The sequence below is a fragment of the Musa acuminata genome, chromosome BXJ1-11 (genome assembly GCF_036884655.1).
Source record: "Musa acuminata AAA Group cultivar baxijiao chromosome BXJ1-11, Cavendish_Baxijiao_AAA, whole genome shotgun sequence".
NCBI classification, from domain to species: Eukaryota; Viridiplantae; Streptophyta; class Magnoliopsida; order Zingiberales; family Musaceae; genus Musa; species Musa acuminata.
The window spans coordinates 6,706,545-6,726,090 of NC_088337.1; the positions used below are offsets into that span (position 1 = coordinate 6,706,545).

Sequence of the window (19,546 nt, forward strand, 5' to 3'; positions counted from 1 at the left end):
ACCATCAAAAACAAATACCCCATACCTAGAATTGATGATTTGTTTGATCAACTGCAGGGTGCACAAGTATTCTCTAAGATTGACCTGAGGTCAGGTTACTATCAGTTAAAGATCAAGGAGGAGGATATTTCAAAAACAGCTTTCAGAACTCGATATGGTCATTATGAATTCTTGGTGATGCCGTTTGGTTTGACAAATGCCCCTGCAGCTTTTATGGAACTAATGAATAGGATATTTCAACCGCTCTTGGATATCTGTGTAATTGTATTTATTGATGACATATTGGTGTATTCAAAGAGTAACCAGGAGCATGAGGAACACTTGAGAGATGTGTTGTCCATACTGAGAGAAAAGAAGTTGTATGCGAAGTTCAGCAAATGTGAATTTTGGTTGAATGAAGTTGCTTTCTTAGGTCATGTGATTTCAGGGAAGGGTATATCTGTTGATCCAAGGAAAATAGAAGCTGTAGTTGAATGGGAAGTACCAACAAATGTAACAGAGGTTAGAAGTTTCTTGGGCATGGCAGGTTATTACAGGAGATTTGTGGAGGGATTTTCTCGAATTGCTCAACCTCTCACCAAACTCACTAAGAAGAATATGAAATTTGTATGGGGCGATGATTGTGAGCAAAGCTTTCAAGAGTTAAAAAGAAGATTGACTAGTGCCCCTATTCTCACTATTCCAAGTGGTAGTGAGGGATTTGTAGTTTATACTGATGCTTCAAGAAAGGGGCTAGGATGTGTTTTGATGCAGGAAGGGAGAGTAATTGCTTATGCTTCTAGGCAACTTAAAGGTTATGAATTGAATTATCCAACTCATGATTTGGAATTAGCAGCAATTATTTTTGCTCTAAAGATTTGGAGACATTATTTGTATGGTCGACAGTTTGAAATCTTCACTGATCACAAGAGTTTAAAATACATTTTCACTCAGAAGGAGTTGAACATGAGGCAGCGAAGATGGATAGAACTTCTGAAGGATTATGATTGTGCCATCCGTTATCACCCGGGCAAGGCCAATGTTGTAGCTGATGCACTTAGTAGAAAATCTACAAGTTTTATGGCTAGTCTGGTCGTGAAGCAATGGAAGCTAATAGAAGAAAATTTTGATTTGAAAGCTTTGAGGAAAGAGCAAGACTCGATGATTTTGATGGCCTCCATTCAAATGCAGTCTGATCTTATGCAACAAATTAAGGAGGGACAATTACGAGATCCACACTTAATCTACTTGAGGAGTGAAGTAGAAAAGGAATTGAAGCCACAATTTCAAGTTTCAAAGGATGGCCTATTGAGATTTGGGGAGAGAGTATGTGTACCAAATGAACTAGATATCAAGAATCAAATCCTAAATGAAAGTCATACTTCAAAGTACGCCCTACACCCTGGGAGCACTAAGATGTATAGAGATCTTCAAAGTTATTATTGGTGGGAAGGCATGAAGAAGGAAATTGCAATGTATGTTTCAAAATGTTTGACGTGTCAGCAAATCAAAGTAGAACACCAAAGACCTGGAGGGTTGCTGCAACCTTTAGTTATACCGGAATGGAAATGGGAATGTACTACTATGGATTTTGTTTCAGGACTACCCAGAACCTCGAGGAAGCATGATGCTATTTGGGTTATCATTGATAGGTTAACAAAATCTGCACATTTCCTTCCGATTAATATGACTTATTCGCTTGATAGACTTGCAGATTTATATGTTAATGAAATAGTCAGACTTCATGGTATTCCAAAGGAGATCATCTCTGATAGAGACTCCAGATTTCTCTCTAGATTCTGGAGAAGGTTACAGGAATCTATGGGCACTAAAGTTAAGTTTAGTACTGCATATCATCCTCAGACTGATGGTCAGTCAGAAAGAACAATTCAAACACTTGAGGATTTGCTTAGAGCCTATGTTATGGATTGGAAAGGTGAATGGGATAAGGATATTTCACTTGTCGAGTTCACGTATAACAATAGTTATCATTCAAGTATTCAGATGGCTCCGTATGAAGCTTTATATGGGCGAAAGTGCATAACACCTATATGTTGGGAGGAAGTTGGGGACAGAAAGTTGTTAGCACCGGACAAGGTACAAGAAACTACCGAGAAAATTCAAGTTATAAGGAAAAGGTTAAAAGCTGCTCAGAGTCGTCAAAAGAGTTATGCCGATAATAGGAGACGAGATATTGAGTTTGAAATCGGAGATTTTGTATTCTTAAAAGTCTCCCCTTCCAAAGGCATTATAAGGTTTGGGAAGAAAGGAAAGTTAAGCCCAAGATTTATTGGACCTTTTGAGGTTCTTGAGAGGGTTGGTTCTGTCGCTTACAGGATTGCCTTACCACCAGCATTGAGCCATGTCCATGATATATTTCATGTCTCGATGATTAGAAAGTATATGTATGACCCTTCTCACATCATTAAGTATGAGCTGGTGGAGTTCGATAAAGATCTATCCTATGTGGAAGAGCCTATTCAGATTATTGATAAGAAAGAAAAAGTCCTAAGGAATCGGGTCGTCCCACTAGTTCAAGTAAATTGGAGACATCATTCTGGAGAAGAGACAACTTGGGAGCTAGAAGAGGAAATGAAAAAGGTGTATCCTCGTCTTTTCATCGAATAGAGGTACGATAAATTTAGAGGACTAAATTTTTCTTTTAAGGGGGGGAGAGTGTAACACCCCTCATTTCCGAGTGTTCGTATAATTTTTGGTGATAATGTAAGCATCTATTTTAATTGACAAAAGAAATAGAGTATGAATTAGAGGTAACTTATTTTTAAGATTTGGGAGATCTGTTAAAAAAAAAAAAAAAAAAAAAAAAGAAAGAATCTGAGGACCTATATGTAAACCCTAAGGACCTAATCGTGAATATGATAAAAACAAGGACTAAACTGCAAAATGCACCAAATGACAAATTCCACCGCTTAAGCTTCTCTGCCTTCGTTGTTAAGGAAGCAGAGGAGGCAGCTCGTGGGTGATCAGGGAAAGAAAGAAAGAAAGAAAGAAGAAGAAGAAGAAGAAGAAGAAGAAGAGGAAGAAAATTGGGGCTTTTAGGGTTCTTGCTTTAATCTTGTCATTTCGGGTCAAAATTTCCAAAGGCAAGTGTTCTAACCCCATCCTACAGAAGTATTAGACTCTGTTTTTATGTTGATTCAAAATAAATTGGAAGATTTCTATTTAGAAACTGATATGTCTCTCTTTGGACTTAAAACCATGGATTCTGAAATATTTTCGGTATATTGACCCCTATACACTGTTTCGGCTATAAGTTTTAGCACAAAATGTGAATTCAGGCAGGAACTATTTTGTTTGTAATTAGACTCTTATGTCTTTCTTTTGACACCGATTTTGTAGAATTTGGACACCGAATACTTACCCAAACTTTTCTTTCAAATGAGACTATAGATGCTGTAAAACAGACTTCAAGATTTCTGACCTATCGATACTAAGTTATCTATAACTCCCTGTTGAGAATTCTGATTTGTACCAAACTGATTTTATTTGAAACTAGATTTGAAAATATTTCTTTGGACATACAGTTTGAAAATTTTGGAGTTCAATTGCCCACCCTACCGTCTGTTGAATCCGACCCTATAAATTCTGTAAAACAGTGATTGTGATTTTGACCTTGTGTTACCAAATCAGAGGTAACTCTGTGTTGGGAGCCCTGTTTCATATGAAATCTGTTCCATCCGAATATAGATTGATATATGATTCGACCATAGCCTTCTTATGGGTATTGGAGCATAATTGTTATTCTGAAATATTTGTTTGATGTGCCACTGGAATTCTGTCCGAAATCGAGCTTTGGTCGATTTCGCATATTCTGTTCCATTTCCTTTGGATACTTGAGTTCGCCTAATCTTCTTATTGCAATTGAGCTGATTATAATTGCTTGGAATCCCTGTACACTCTTGCTTTCATTTCTTTCCTAAAATGAATACTTTTGTGAGAGATTTGTTCCTTGCATCACACTGCTTTTGAAAAGGCACATGTACGTTTGGTTGTTCCGCGTGTGCTTCCGTTATATGCTACTTTTTGTTGAAACTGCCTTCTTGTACTCTGGTGTGTGGGATTGTCTGGACCTTTGCCAGAAATGGTAAAGGGTATGCGCTGATTTGCCCGCTTTGTGGGGTCCCGCTTTGAGGGATATTCTGGTATGCGCTTATTTGCCCGCTTTGTGGGGTCCCGCTTTGTGGGATATTGCTTAGAGCCTGCGATGCTCTGCCGGCCCCTTTGACTTCACCTAGACGTGGGTGGATGGAGCTCCCAGACGTGGGAGACTTTTGTCAGGTGGTCATTCAGAAATGGATGAATCACATTCTGACTGAGATCCCACTACACCCTCTATATGTTTGATATGACATCCAGAGTTTTTGTGAGTTATTTCTGTTCGTGCTCTGGATAGTTATGATATGATTGCAACGTCAAGGACGACGTTTGAGCTTCTGTACGACATATGAGTTTGATATGCTCTGAAATGCTTCATTCACTGTTGATTTTGCTTCGTAATGTTCCATATGTCGTTGATGTGATTTGGAACATTTTAAATGCCATTGATAAGCTCCGATATGTTTCCTTTGTTTCTGATATGCTCCAATTACTCTATGCCCCATCTGTCAGGAACCAAATATGTATGATTAAAAAGGACAACTATGATTTCTGCTCCTAATGATATTAAGTATACGAAATCGTATATTCTGCTTTGTGTTTGAAAACTGCATCTCTTTGGAAATTGTACTATTTTGATATGGATATGTTAGTCACTTGCTGAGCTCTTTATGCTCACCCCATTTGTTGATAAATTTTTCAGGATAGCGTATCGCTTGCTTAAATGTTAAGAATGGGCTGAGACAGTGGAGAGTTTAGAAGACGTTGGGCAGAACTTTTGTTAGCATATATGTAGTTGTGTATAAGTTACTCTGCATATTATGAAATGTGACGATGAATCTGGACCTGTGGATTTTGTGTAAGATAAAGGATCCCTTGTGTATAGGATTTTGGAATGTTAAATTAAATTTGTGTAATGATATGAACTTATGGTAAATCGATGATTCTGGTGACTGCATAGATTTCCCCACTTGTGGATTTATATTGTGATTTTTATTTGGTGAGTTGAGTTCAGATTGCATGAATTATCGAGTGATGTATGCTATGTTTATGAATTGCACAGGGTTATGAATTGATAGATTATAGAGGTGAAATTTGATCTGAATGTTTTCTTAGTGACCTCAAACGTGTGTTTGGATCCTGGGTTAGTTGAGACAAAAAAAAAAATTTTAAATATCATGGATATTTTTAGGGGTGTGACAGTATTAACTCTGATCTCACATTCATCGCTATTGCTACGGCACCCTCTCTCTTTCTCTACAGTGATTCGCTGCTGGCCGCCCCTTCCTCATACATTGCAACTCCATTCAACTAGAGAACCAGAGGCTTTGAGGACGGATCCAATCTCTGCTTCGATAAAGTAGTAGAAACGAGCCCTGTACTTCGGCTCATCCATTATGACGTAGCTGAGAACTGCTGGAAGCTGACTTCAGGTTGGCCAGGCAGCTTGATGATCCTGTTTGGGTGGGATAGATTGGACTCCAGCTCCCTGGAGGAGCAAATCTGAAGTAGAGCAGCAACCATGACCACGACCCTCCATGCCATAGAATGCATGTTTCTGGAGCCACCACTAGGCACAAACTAAACGAGTACAGCTCTAATCGAAGAGAGTGTGAAGCTTGCATGGAAGAAACAGAGCCCAAACTCGCAGAGCACGTAGTCAATCCAGAAGAAACTCTTTCTCGCTATCCGATGTCACCCAGCGTCCAGTTTTCTCCTCCCTACGTCGGCGTCTTCTCTTCTCCTACTTGAGCCGACGACTTTCTTGCGGCCACCTACTTCGACAGCCTGCTCTTGCAGTTGATGAGTCGCACACGCATCTCACAGATTGCATCTCACCGATTCTTCCCCTTCTCATCTCGATCGACAATGACCGCAGCTTCCTCCCCCTCTTCTCCTCCGACATCGGTCAATCTTCCTCATCGCAGGATCGCAAGAGGCGATTCCCACTGTTACTTTTCCAACAGTGGTTGATTTCCCAGCGGTGACTACAGCACTTCTCTGGCGAACGATAGCTGTCTTCGCCTGCTGCCGCGACATGTCTCTGCCCTCATTCTTCCGGATCGATGAGTAGCTTCACCGCTTCTTGAAGACTGGCACCCTCCCTTCGTCGTCACCAAGGGCGTCGGGCACGTCGTCTCCTACCGCAGGGTACCGCCTCGACAACTACTTCCCCTAAACTCCTTCTCCGCCTCGTCGAGCAACATTCGGAACTGGTTGATGCACTTGGTGCAGACCACAAACCGCTTCTTCTCCGGCTCGACGTGCACTATGACATTTGAAGCTGCAATCTCTCACAGAACTACAAGTCGCAACCTCTCACAGAACTACAGATCTCTCTTGAGCGGTCTCTGAAACCTTCGACCCACACCAGTCGAGGCAATGATCTGCATCGATCGTAGCCGTTGTCGCCTATTGTGAACTGTTGCATCGCCGTCAACTGCCACAAGCACAGCTCGCAGCAGAACAGACCTGCTCTTCCAGGCCACACCTTCAGCTCACTTGAACCTGTACGACATCTCGGCTTCGAATCTTCCTCCTTCGCGTCCTCACTATCCAGCTTTTCAACAACATATCGAGGCTTTGCTCCACCAAGCCATCTTGGACGTCAAGAACTTTCATTCCCTTGCTGCCCATCACTGTCATCGCTGCTAAGCAACGAATAACGATTCTTCCTCACCGGAGAAGCACCTGCATTGCCCTTCAGCAAAGTTCTACGCTGCACTGCTCTTCCCATTCTTCACCGCCCCAATCCTTAACTGCAAGAACTGCTGACCGAAGATATATAGCCTTGCTCAATATTGAACAACCAAACTAGCCTGCACAGAGCTAAACGAATCCAACAAAGAACTCATCTGATTTGCACCGACACTTCTTCCTCTCCGACCACTGTCATCAACAGTCCCAAAGAAGAAGTACGGCTCACTGCACCTATTCTCAGCAGTCTTCTCACCCACCTTTTTATCCTTGCATACACCCGCTTTGCTTTCTCCGATTGATACATATCGTCATCATTTATACAACTATCGTCCCCTTCAAGTTTGATACATATCGTCATCTCCGATTGATACATATCGGCAACTAACATCCCAAGAGCACCCAATCCAATGCCAAATCCAGACCATAAACTAAGGTTACGGTAAGATCGTCTCATCCTTCAAGCAATTCAAGCCTCAGTCGTTGGATCCCTTGCCTCACTCATATCTTCATGTAACACTATTGTCGAAGCCTAGTGCAAGTTGCAAACCACCTTGGAAAATCATTCACGTACTCGCAAACTCAATCTCTTATCCAGCCTCATGAAAACAAAATAAGAGGGAAGTACTACTGATGAATATCTACAAAATATAAAAGTTATCATCGATAACTTGGCCTTACTAAGTCATTCCATCAGTGATAAAACAATCATTGTCCACACCCTTAGAGGCATAGGGGACGAGTATAAGGAACTGACAATAGCAATACGGGCATATGACTCACCAATGTCATTCGAAGAACTTTACGACAAGTTGATTAACTTTGAGATATGTCTTAAGCGAGAGGTCAAATTGTCAAGATCATCCATCACAACTTAAATCAGTTAAAAATCCAAAAGGAGGGGCAACCAGTATAACAAGACTGTCAACAAAAGTTTGACCAAGATGCCTCATGAACTTTCGAGCTCCAAACAAACCATCCCTCGTCCACAATATCAATATTTTAGTCACAACTATTAAGGCAACTACTTCAATTATCCTTAGCCCTGGCGTCCTGAACATCCAAGTCAACAAAAAGTTATTTGCCAACTGTGTGACAAAGTCAAACACTCTGTAAAAGTCTATCGATCTCGACCCAAACTTCCTCCTCCATCACATCGACCCTAAGTAAATATCACGACTACTCCAAATACCAATCAATATAATTGGATTGTGGACTACGACGCATCTCATCACATCTGATCTACAGAACTTGCCCATCCACAATAACTATAATGGAAATGAAGATATCATCATCGGTGACGGTAAAGGAATTCTCATTGCTCATATTGGTTTCACAACGCGTAATTCATGTAACACAATTTTCATACTCAATGATATTTTATGTGCACCTCACATAAAACGAAATCTCATTTTTGTTTTCCAATTCTATAAACAAAATAATACCTCAATTGAATTCTTTCCTAACTCCTTTTGAGCACGAGGGCATCCTTGGTTCGTTGCTAGATATAAAGCATGTCTAGTGGCCAAAGGGTTTCATCAATGTCCTAGTGTTGACTTCATAGAGCCATTTAGTCTCGTTGTTAAACCCACAACAATCTGACTTATTTTGAGTTTGGTCATCTCAAAAGGCTAACATTAACGATAACTCGAAGTTAATAATGCCTTTTTACAGGGAACTCTAACTTAAGATGTCTTCATACAATAACCTCTTGGCTTCATCCACCCTTAGTATCCAAGGCAAGTTTGTAAACTACAAAAAGCTATTTATGGACTTCATCAAGCTCCAAGAGCCTGGTACATCGAACTTGACTCGTTTTTGACATCAAATAACTTCATCCACTCACCAAAGTAGCAATATAATATATCTTCTAATATATATGGATGATATTATTGTCACGAGCAACAATTCTTTGGAAATCAAGGCATTCCTTAAGCATTTGGCAAATCAATTCTCCCTCAAAGATCTAGGAACCTTGAGCTACTTTTTTGGAGTGGGAGTCACATACACGTCTTCAGGACTCTTCCTATCACAAAGAAAGTATATTCAAGATATGTTATCAAAGACAAATATGTAGAATGCAAAAACAGTTACAACTCCTTTGTTTACTAGCGTGTCACTCAAACTATACGATGAAAGCCCTACTACGAACCCAACTCAATATCGTAAAGTACTTGGCTTCTTACAATACTTATCTCTCACCCGTCCAGATATCTCATTTGTGGTCAATAAATTATCATAATTCATGCATCAGCCATCTACTATGCATTAGTCTATAGTTAAACGAATCTTGCGATATCTTCACAAGACTCTTAATCATGGCCTATTTTTCTGCAAACACTCCCTCATTCATCTCCATGCCTTTATTGATGCTAATTGGGTAGGAAATTTTGATGACAAAACATCCACGTCAAGGTATATTATCTTCCTTGGAGCTAATCCAATCAATTGGAGTTTAAAAAAAAAAGACAATTATACGATCTACAACTGAAGCTGAACACTGTGTCATTGCAATCGTTGCTGCGGAATTCAATTGGGTCACAAATCTACTTAAGGAACTTGACATCAACTTCATCTCTAGTCCTACAATATATTGCGACAATGTCGGAGTCATTTACCAATCCACCAATCTTGTATTCCACTCACATATGAAACATATACCCATTGACTTTCACTTCATGCGAGAATAAGTTGTCAGACATCAACTATGTGTTTCTCACATAAATACAATTGATCAACTAGCAAACTCACTCGTGAAGCCTCTCGCCCATAAATTATTTTCATCGCATCGGTCCAAGATCGACATCCTTGACAAAAGCACTATCTTACGAGGGCATGAAAGCAGCTAAGATTTCCCTTGATAATAGTTAAGATTTTTCCAACTACATGAGGAAATATCGTAGCTCTGTTGAGGAAAATTCTCCCTCCTAACGTGTATAAATAGGGAGCACTATATCAAACACAAATAACATCTTCTTTATTTCATTTCTAACACCTAGGAGATGTTTTAATAATCAACTACTTATCAAATTTAAGTTTATAAAATATTAAAAAAAATATTGTTGATGTCTTGATCAACCCAATGTATTCCAGACTCGCATGCACAGAATTGTTCGATGTGTCTCTAAGATGTAAATATTATGCTCTTGAGATATCACCTACATAAAAATTGGGGTTAGAATAGATTTTTCGATTCGATTGCTCAAATGCTCAGGTTAGTAATTTGAAGTTATCAAATGTGGGTTCGAATCGTTCGAAAAGAAAAGTTTTCCCCTGTTCAAAATATATTTTTATACCAAGAAAGTTTTTGTTTATATTGCTTTCTTTGTCTTAATGAATGAGAAGGAAGTTTTTATTTTTTTGCTTTAAATCTTCGTCCGCGTAGATAAATGGGTCGATATAGATAAATAGATGGAGGGTGACTTGAATAACATATGACAACCACGTGTTGGTTGATGATATATTCTTTATCAATAAACATAAGAGGTATTCATGTATTAGGTGTGTAACTATTTTAATAATAAGACGGATCACGTGTAATCATGGAGTTAATTATTTAAGAATTTCTACATGGATTTTTAGTCATCATTTAGATATATAAAAAGTCATATATTTAGTCAGATTAAAAATATTTATATTTTATAATATTATTAAAAAAATATTTTTTTCTTCACCTTACTTTATAGTATTAATGTTAATCATTTTACTTCTTTTAGGTGTAAGCAATTACCAATATTATCTTAAATAATTTTTTATTTTATCATTTATTGATATGATATCTAATTATTCATAAATATTTTTTTTATCTTTCTTAGTAACTCTGCACATTTATCTTAACATTCTTATCTTAACAATATAAACTCTTTGTATATATTATTTTTTATTATTCAATACTCAAAAACTATAATTTTTTTGTATATGTGTAACTATTAAATCATATTTTGAATGTATCATCCAAATGTTGTGAACGAAATCTGAGATTCCTTGGACTTTAAACTTATTTTGTGATATATAAACTCCATTAAACAATTTTCAAGACTATAGTTTATGGAGCTTATTGTTTAGAGTTTTCTTTTTTACTATTCACGATCTTTTAAAAAATAATAAAATATTTTTTTTCTCTTTTTTTTTCTTTTTCACCGGTGCATGTTGATGTAGCCATCGACTCTCCTTATCTCCTATCTTCAAATCATCCCATTTTATTATTTATTTTTTTATTTTATATTATCTTTGATAATTAAAAAAAAGAGGAGAAAAAAATAGAAGTAAAAAAAGGAAAAGGAGGAGAAAGAAAAAAAGTTATAGATGAGGATTGAGAACATTTTATTAGAATTGAATTATAAATTAAGATCATATATATCTATTTATAAAGGGATAAATTAGAAATATTAAACAATATTAACATGAGGTAGTAAATAACCAAAAAGAGATTGTAAACAATAATCTTCTAATTTATATAGACAAGATGTATATATATATATATATATAATAAATCGTCCATCCCTTCATCATTATATGATCGTGTCCCATCCGTGAACTAGATCAAGAGATACAGTGACAACCTTCTACTGATAACAAAACTAAGCACACCATTTGTCACCTCAACGTGTTTTTTTTCTAGATATATTATGCTAGTATTTTATCTTCTCATATAGTTAAAGCTGATCAAACTTGATCTAATCCAATCGAATGTCACTTAATCTTGTAAAGAAGAAACAAAAACATACAAGGTTCCAGAACTAACAACGCTTGTCAAGATTGATGGCGGCGGATCTACATCAACCAAAGATACGTGCTTCACGCATGAGAAAGCAGTCCGCCATGAACTAACTACTACTCGATGGCATTAGAGAACGAGATTGGGGATATCATTGTCATTTTACTATGTAGTTCTCTCTCTCTCTCTGCCTTTCGGCTTTTATTGTTGGGTTGGCTGTGATGCGGCCAAATGCTCGTCTGACTCGATCGTCCCAGGTTGTCTGTACAGCCATGCCTCGGCCTGGTCCTCTCCATACAATTCTGCAGCCTTTTGGAAATTTGAAGTGCTTCACCGTGATATCAAACGACTCCGAATCTGGCACGGGATCTCGTGCCCTTTGTATGATTGTGACTAGTCGTGATTGTTGCCAACGTGTGCACGGCTGAAGGCGCAGGAAGGCAGGCAAGCAGCAGTTATTTTAATGCTAATAAATAGTAGTTCGATGACACGTGGCCGACATGGTTCTCTTAGCGTACTGGCAGCTAGGTGAAAGGCTTCAATGTTTTAAAGCCTAGGAAAACCCTCTTCGCACGCTTGCGACGAACACGTGGCACGAACTGAGCAGGCAGGAAGCCAGGGTCGGCGGGGCCGAAACATCCTATCCCTCGAATGCAAATCGAAGGGAGGAGGCTGAGCGGTCGCGTTGACAACAGCGTCCGAGAGATCATGGACAATCATCGCGTGCCGCGTGTGGTCCCCGCGTCCCACTACTCCCGGACCAATAAAACCGCGGGCCCCACCGACTTTTCGACCTCCCAGAATCGCCTGGCGAACCGCCGTCCCACGGTTCTCCGATCCGTCCACTAACCTGCTCCCTTCGCGTGTCCGGATGACACGCGGCGGTCCGAGCAACCCAGAATTTGCAGGCCCCGGTGTAGCGGATCGGAGAAGCGGGAGGGGTGACGGCAGCCCAGTCGTCAGACTGCAAGATGAACTGTCGGTTTTGCCCTTCGTTGTCCCGTGTTCCGCAGGTGGGCAGCGCTCAACGATCAGACTCGTAGGGATTGATGGGGGCTTGGCAAGGTCTTAAGCGAATCAAAATTAAATGGATTACTCTACGCATCGGGAGGCAATCAATTCGAGCCACAAGCTCGATATCTAACTCCTCGCACCTTTTCGAGCACACAGTTGCACCTAACACTCGATTCCACGAAGCTAATCTAAATAGTAAATATCTCACAGAAATTTCTATTTCGTAGCAGAGACAGGTTGGCGTGGATTCAAGGCTTCGGCTTGCTACCCTTCCGGGGGTGAACACAGTCTTAACGATCTCACAGCGACCTGAATCAATGTTTAAATGAATATTGATTCATTAAAACAGAGTTTTAATCCGTTTATTTATGATAAAAACCAAAAAAAAAATTAAGTCCCTAATAGTTACCCTGACTCCCAACCGCACCGAAACAGGGCGAGGAGAAGATGCGAGAGTTGTAGGGCCCCGGGGCGGCCAACCCCCACGTGACGGGTCCGCGTCTCCTCCAATATCGACGCCTATAAAGGTTTGCTATTGTTTTACACGGCCTTCCAGACGCCACGTGTACTACGGGTACTCATCACCAGCCCCACCTTACCGGCGTATCTTCAGCGACTTATCGCGTCCCAGTAAATCCACCCACTTTGCTAAAGGACGATTGGAGTGGGACCCATTCCTGATGGCCAATTCTTAACTCGGTGTATGATGATCAATCGACGTCGCTGTCTCTTCTTTTCTTCTCACCCCTAGAAGATATAGGACTCGCCCGAGCCCTTCGTCTTCCCCTCTCTTTAAACTACAAAGCCACGAAGCGGAAGCCGAAGAGCTCAAGGGAAGAAGATTGAGAGGGAAAAGAGAAGAAGAGAAGAGCAGCGAAGAGAGGGAGAGATGGCGAGCGTGGCGGAGGGGAAGGGAGGATACTGGGCGGGATTGGAAGGGCGGCGGTGCGACTCGTGCAAGGGAGCGGCCGCGCTGCTGTACTGCGGCGCGGACGCGGCCTACCTGTGCGGGGAGTGCGACGCGCGGGTGCACGGAGCGAGTCTGCTCGCTCTGCACCACGAGCGCGTGTGGGTCTGCGAGGTGTGCGAACAGGCGCCCGCCGCCTTCACCTGCAAGGCCGACGCCGCTGCGCTCTGCGTCGCCTGCGACGCCGACATCCACGCCGCCAACCCCCTCGCCCGCCGACACGAGCGCATCCCCATCGTTCCCTTCCTCGAGCCCCTCAAGCCCTCCACGACCTCGGCCGCCGCGTTCCTCCTCGGCAACGAGAAGGATGAGGAGAAGGAGAACGACGCGACCTCCTGGCTCCTCCCGAATCCCGGTCATACGCACCCCAAGGGTTTGATAGGGGCGCCGGATATCAAATCTACTGAGTTCTACTTCTCGGACGTGAATCCGTACCTCGATCTGGAGTACAGCACTAAGATGGACGCCGGATTCTACCAGGCGGACAGCGTCGTTCCCGTCCACGCCAAGGCGTCCGGCTTCGACGGTGGTGCTCCGCCGCCTCCCTCGTTCCTCCCGGCCGATGCCCCCATCGAGCTCGACTGCGCCCCGTCCAAGCCCTCCTACGGCTCCTACACCACCCACTCCATGAGCCACAGCGTAAGTCCACGTGAAACCCTAGGATCTAGAAATCCTCTTGACATTAATCTATGTTATGTTGCCTGATTCCTCGTTTGGATCGGATCAGGTGTCGTCGTCGGAGGCGGCAGTGGTGCCGGATGGCATCGGGAACGGTGCGGCGCCGACCGATCGGGAGGCGAGGGTGATGAGGTACCGGGAGAAGAGGAAGAGCCGGCGTTTCGAGAAGACGATCCGGTACGCGTCGCGGAAGGCCTACGCGGAGACGCGGCCGCGGATCAAGGGCCGGTTCGCCAAGCGATCGGAGATCGAGGAGAAGCTCGACCGCCTCTACCCCTCCTCCGCCGCGGCGGCGTTCATGGTGGACGCCGGCTACGACGTCGTGCCCTCCTTTTGAGAGAGCCCTCCTTTCTGCTCTGTAACGATATGTGATAGCGCTCGTCGATGCGCTCTCGATTTCGGCTCTCGGAATCGTATATATATTTATATATAGTGTAAGAATAAGCTACGGGCGGGCTCTTTTTATGCCCTGGACACGAATCTTGATGCATGATTTAGGTTTCTCTCTTTACCTTTAGTTTCCTCCTTTGGAGCCCTGTTTTGGCTTACTGAAATCTCTCTGCTGAGCTCCTCCGCTGCTGCTGTGGAGTAGAATATGGGAACACAGAATAGATGCTGCCTATTGAAGTCTCTCTGTTGAGCTCCTCCACTGCTGCTGTGGAATAGAATATGGGAACACAGAATAGATGCTGTGGTCTCACTCTCAGCTGTGCTTGGTATTGTTTCAAGTTTATATCATGGCACAGCATTGAATACATTGAGCCATTTTTGGTTGCATGGTCAAGCACAAGATAGAGAACCTATGTAGCAGAGCTTAAATGGTGAAGTCTTTCTTCCTCTTTCTGCATGCTGAGTTTTGTGCAATTCCTTGAGAGGTTGAACTGCATATAATTAATTGTCAATCTCTCTAGAACTGAGCATCAAGGACTTGAATGATTGTTGGAAACAGATGTCTAGTGAGTGAGGTAACAATTTGCAGCTGATCCTTGTTGACATTCTTACCTTGAAGCTTTTGTTCAGCCACTTGAGTTATTTCCTGATCAAGATTCTGCTCTGCAAGCATTTCCTCAACTTAGCACAGCTGAAATCAGATTGACTGATGCTGGTTTGGTGACTTGAATTCATGTTGATTTGCTTTTTATTTCCCATAAACTTGTTCATAATATTGATTCCTTCCTAATGGTCAAAATGGTTATATGTAAGCTCTTCAAATCTCAGTATGCAAGATTAAGTTCTTGAAATTTGCAGAGAGTCTATTGTTTGGGAGGTCCATTCCTCAAGTCCAAAATCTGATGTCTCCATTTCAGAACCAAATCAAGAATTATGTTTACAAGATTGGACTAAGAACAACGCTAGCGTTTAATCAATCACAAGCTAAGATTTTGGGATTAGTGGAATCTCAAATAAAATCCTATAATGAGATCAGATATAACATCAGCATTTGGGAAGACAATGATCAGTCTCTGGCCACTTCAGTTTGAAATAGGATGCTAAATATGTCATCCATAAGTACACATAGATTGAGGCCAAGCATTTCCCATGTCAATTGAGCCCTGTCATGTGGATTGCTTGGCCTGTGGCCTGGCCTGGATTGTGACCACACTTGGAGGAAAAGGTTATGGGCGTCAATGAACCTCCATAATCCACTTAATAGATCCAAAAAAGAATCTATGTTGTTTTCCATACATTTCATAAACCATATACTTGTATGACTGACTAACAACGATCTTAGGACTGGTGTTGTATAGTTGATAGATTTCATGTCCGAAACAGTAGTATTATATACATAACGATTTGAGAGAGAATTACCATAAGACTCAATATCAAACTGTAATAGATCTCCTGATTGGGTGTTCAAACGTTTTCTCTCTCTTTATTGCATGCTCCAAATATTCCATTTTGTTTGCCTTCATAAATTCTACCCTTTATTCTTCTCATCTGTCGAGTCCTCACAAAGCAATCCTGTAGTGGGCCCTGTCAACCTTTATATCGTGTTACTTTCTCCGGCCACGGGCCCTTTTCATTCTCTGTCTTCTCCGTTTAGCTTCCTTCTTTTGTGAGAAGGCTTTGACCCTTCGATGAAGACTTCATCTATTAGTTCCTCTTGACTTCTTTCCTTGTCCTCAGTAGTACTACTTCCATGGCTCTCTCTCTCTCTCTCTTTGTTGCTTGCAAGCAGAGGGCGACTCCCCATCGCCTTGCTGTCGGCCACATTCTTCACTTTCTTTTCACCTCCAACCCTTTAATATCAAGTAGATAGCCTTTATTCACTCATGTAACACTACATCTTGCTCATACACATAGCTTCTTCGAAATCCAATTGTAATATGTATGACTCACATCTTATAGATGATTAAGAGCCTTAACATTGGACTGATGTACTAAACCTTAAAATAATTAGATCTTATCTCAATTATTATTTTAGGGTCAGCTATCCATGATTGTTTTATTTGTTGATTAGTTTCAAAAATAACAAGTGTTAACCTTACATTGACAACATAAGATAATTAAATAATAAGGAAATAAAAGATCAAATAATTTCTTTGGGTTACTAACCTGTAGTCATGTAGTTGACATCCCACTGCATGGATGTGTTCCATGAGCACTCGATTAGCCTGCCATCAGCCAGTCTTAGGGAAGAAGAAATATGTTGCACTGAGTTGAAATGTAGTTGAGCAGACCATCAGCCATGGCTGTCAATACATTTTACTTCATAATCGAGCCAAGCAACTCTGGCTTCACTTTGACAAACAAGTCTCAATAATTAAGGTACCAAAACCATATTGATGTGACAATATATTCCATATGCTGCTTCTCTCATTTCTTCCAGGTTCGGATGAGACAGTGGTCACTGCAGGCTGCTGATTCCTGTCACCCGATAAGGCTCCTGCAAATCCTCAGATATAGTGTTCTTGGCACAATAATATATTCTCTTATGATTACTTATAGTTTGTGGGGGAAAAGATACTTTCAGACTTTTGATCCATTTCTTTGATTCCTGTATGCCTTGGTGTAATCATGCACCTATTATTCTTATGGGATCAGCATCATAAGACTCTAAAGTCTGAAGTATATCTGAATGCAGATCAAGATTTTATTCATAGAATTATTTAATGTGGGTGGAGAACAAGCAATGGTATGCCTTGATATCAGTGAAATGGATCATAAGGGTGTTTGAGATTAAAACTTTGCTTGATGGCATTACTGTTCCTGAATTGCCATGGTGCATGCACCTGTCTTTGTTAGAGAAAAGAGGATTCTTTTAGGATGGCCCATGGCATGTTCTTGATCAAAATGGGAAAAAGAACTACTTTTTCCTCCTCTTTTCTGTATTGTCTCTTCTGCAATGCAATGAAACTATGGGCACTTGTTTTCTCTACCATCTTTTCTGCCATGGAGTATGATCATTGGAGCAAGTGATGGATCCCTGAATGAAATAGAAGAACTGATGTTTGTTTCCACCTGTTGTTTGCATCCAAATAACTATTCTTACTTCAATAATCAGATGATCATATGCTTTCTTTTTGGTTATTTCTAACTTAAGTATCGAAGAAGTATTTATTGTTCGAGATTTTATGGGCTCTATTTCAATCATTCTACCTTTCTGTATGCAATCATATACATGTGATTGTATCTCCAACCTCTTCCCCTAGAAAATCCAACATCAACTGTTGCATTGCTCTCAGTTAAACAAACAGGAGGAATCTATGTACTAAAATGAAGCAGAGAGAAAATTTGGAGCATGAAGCTTTGTTCCATGCAGGTCTTCAAGGTAAAACATAATGTCAAGTGGTCATGCTGTCATCTCATCTAAAAAGCTCTTGAGCTGGTTGCACAACAAGCTTGGACTCAAGTGTGTCCTGTATCTCATCAACACACCTACTCACATAGCTCTTCTTCTTCTTCTTCTTCTTCTTCTTCAAGGTCTTCTTTTCGACAGTAATCAGTAGAAGTGACCTCCAGGTTTTTAGTACACAGCTCTTCTGCTGCTGCTGCTGCTGCTGCTGAGTCTTCCAAGTCTATTGTTCATTAGAAATCAGTAGCAGTAACTCTCTCTCCCCACATTAGAAGCATAATTAGCACTGTTTGTGTAACATAGTAGCATCTTTCATAATTAATTTGCAATTATTTGCTGTTTAACACTAAAAATAGTTGCTTGCTCTGCTGGATTTGGTAGAGAGAGCGAATTAAACAGATTCAGAGGATACACCTTACAGCACAACTCGATAATTTGTGTTTGTTTGACACAGAAAAAGACTCTAATTTTTTGCTTTTAAAATAATACAAAATTTATGAAAAAAAAAGAGAGGAAAAATTAAGATTAGTTGCTGCAGGATTCGGGTGCCGTCACCTGCGGTGAGATAACCCCACCATACGCCGCGGCGTTACTAGAGTCGTCGCTTTTGGCCGCGACGGTCGCGGCGCAGCTGGCGATGGGGGTGGCGAGGAAGGTGGGCATGCAGTCGCCGGCCATGATGACGACGATGCCCTCCTCGAAGAGGAGCGGGGGCTTGGCGGCGTCGCCCGGGCCGCACGAGGCCTCTCCGTCAGCTTCGCGGTTGTCGGCGTCTTCGACTGAGTCGAGGTAGCCGGAGAACTTCCAGTAGGAGCAGGCGAGGATGAGAAGGGCGAAGGCGATGAGGCCCATCATCGCCGCCAGCCCGCCGAAGAGGTATGGAACCGGCGAGTGCCATGCCGAGTGCGGCACGCTCGATGCCGCGCCCGACGGCGACGTAGCAGCGGCGCCGCGGCTTGTGTTCAACCCGACTCCTGGCCTCATTACGTATCTATACACTCCTTTATGCTTCCTCGTTCAGAGAGAGAGAGAGAGAGAGAGAGAGAGAGATGCTATTGGGAATGAGGAAAGGGCCGAAGGGGGTACTTATACTGATAGTGGAGCAATATATATATATATATATAGTGAAAATGACAAAATCCCAACATATATTCCCCATGATTTCAAATTAGTATCTGCCCTTTTGGTATCAATACTTCTTCACGTGTAGAGATGTAATTGGGTGCTATTAGGTGTGTTCTTATCCACAAAAGGGCCCCACAACTATATATAATATGCATGGCAAATCTTACTCGGGTAGAGTGACAATTGCACTAACTCAAAGCTAATGGAAAACTCTTTGAGCTACAAGAGTGAGGAGGGAGGAATCCATGAGGTAGGAGGACATTTACCAACTCCTCCTTATGATATAATACTTGAGTAGGGAGCACTAAAGAAGTTTCATCTGTATTTCCAGAAGCCACGAGTGACTTCACACCCTTCAATGATTCTGGTTATTTAGGGTTTGGGGGCATTCACATGAGATGAGGTGACAGAAAGGGTGATGGACTCCACTCATGATATCTTCAATAGGTGAAGGAAA

At 41.5% G+C, this 19,546-nt stretch overlaps 2 protein-coding genes across 2 annotated transcripts; one reads left to right on the forward strand and one right to left on the reverse strand.

The window, feature by feature from the left end:
• Nucleotides 1–13,326: 13,326 nt before the first annotated feature.
• LOC135597085 (zinc finger protein CONSTANS-LIKE 3-like) lies at nt 13,327–14,679 on the forward strand. Its single transcript, XM_065089559.1, has 2 exons — nt 13,327–14,129; nt 14,218–14,679. Exons 1-2 carry the CDS (start codon nt 13,413–13,415, stop codon nt 14,503–14,505), a joined length of 1,005 nt encoding a protein of 334 aa, XP_064945631.1. The 5' UTR covers nt 13,327–13,412; the 3' UTR covers nt 14,506–14,679.
• Nucleotides 14,680–18,274: 3,595 nt separating this feature from the next.
• Nucleotides 18,275–19,029, reverse strand: LOC103970690 (protein GLUTAMINE DUMPER 3). Its single transcript, XM_009384571.3, has one exon. It carries the CDS (start codon nt 18,946–18,948, stop codon nt 18,490–18,492), a length of 459 nt encoding a protein of 152 aa, XP_009382846.2. The 5' UTR covers nt 18,949–19,029; the 3' UTR covers nt 18,275–18,489.
• Between the last annotated feature and the right edge of the window lie 517 nt (nt 19,030–19,546).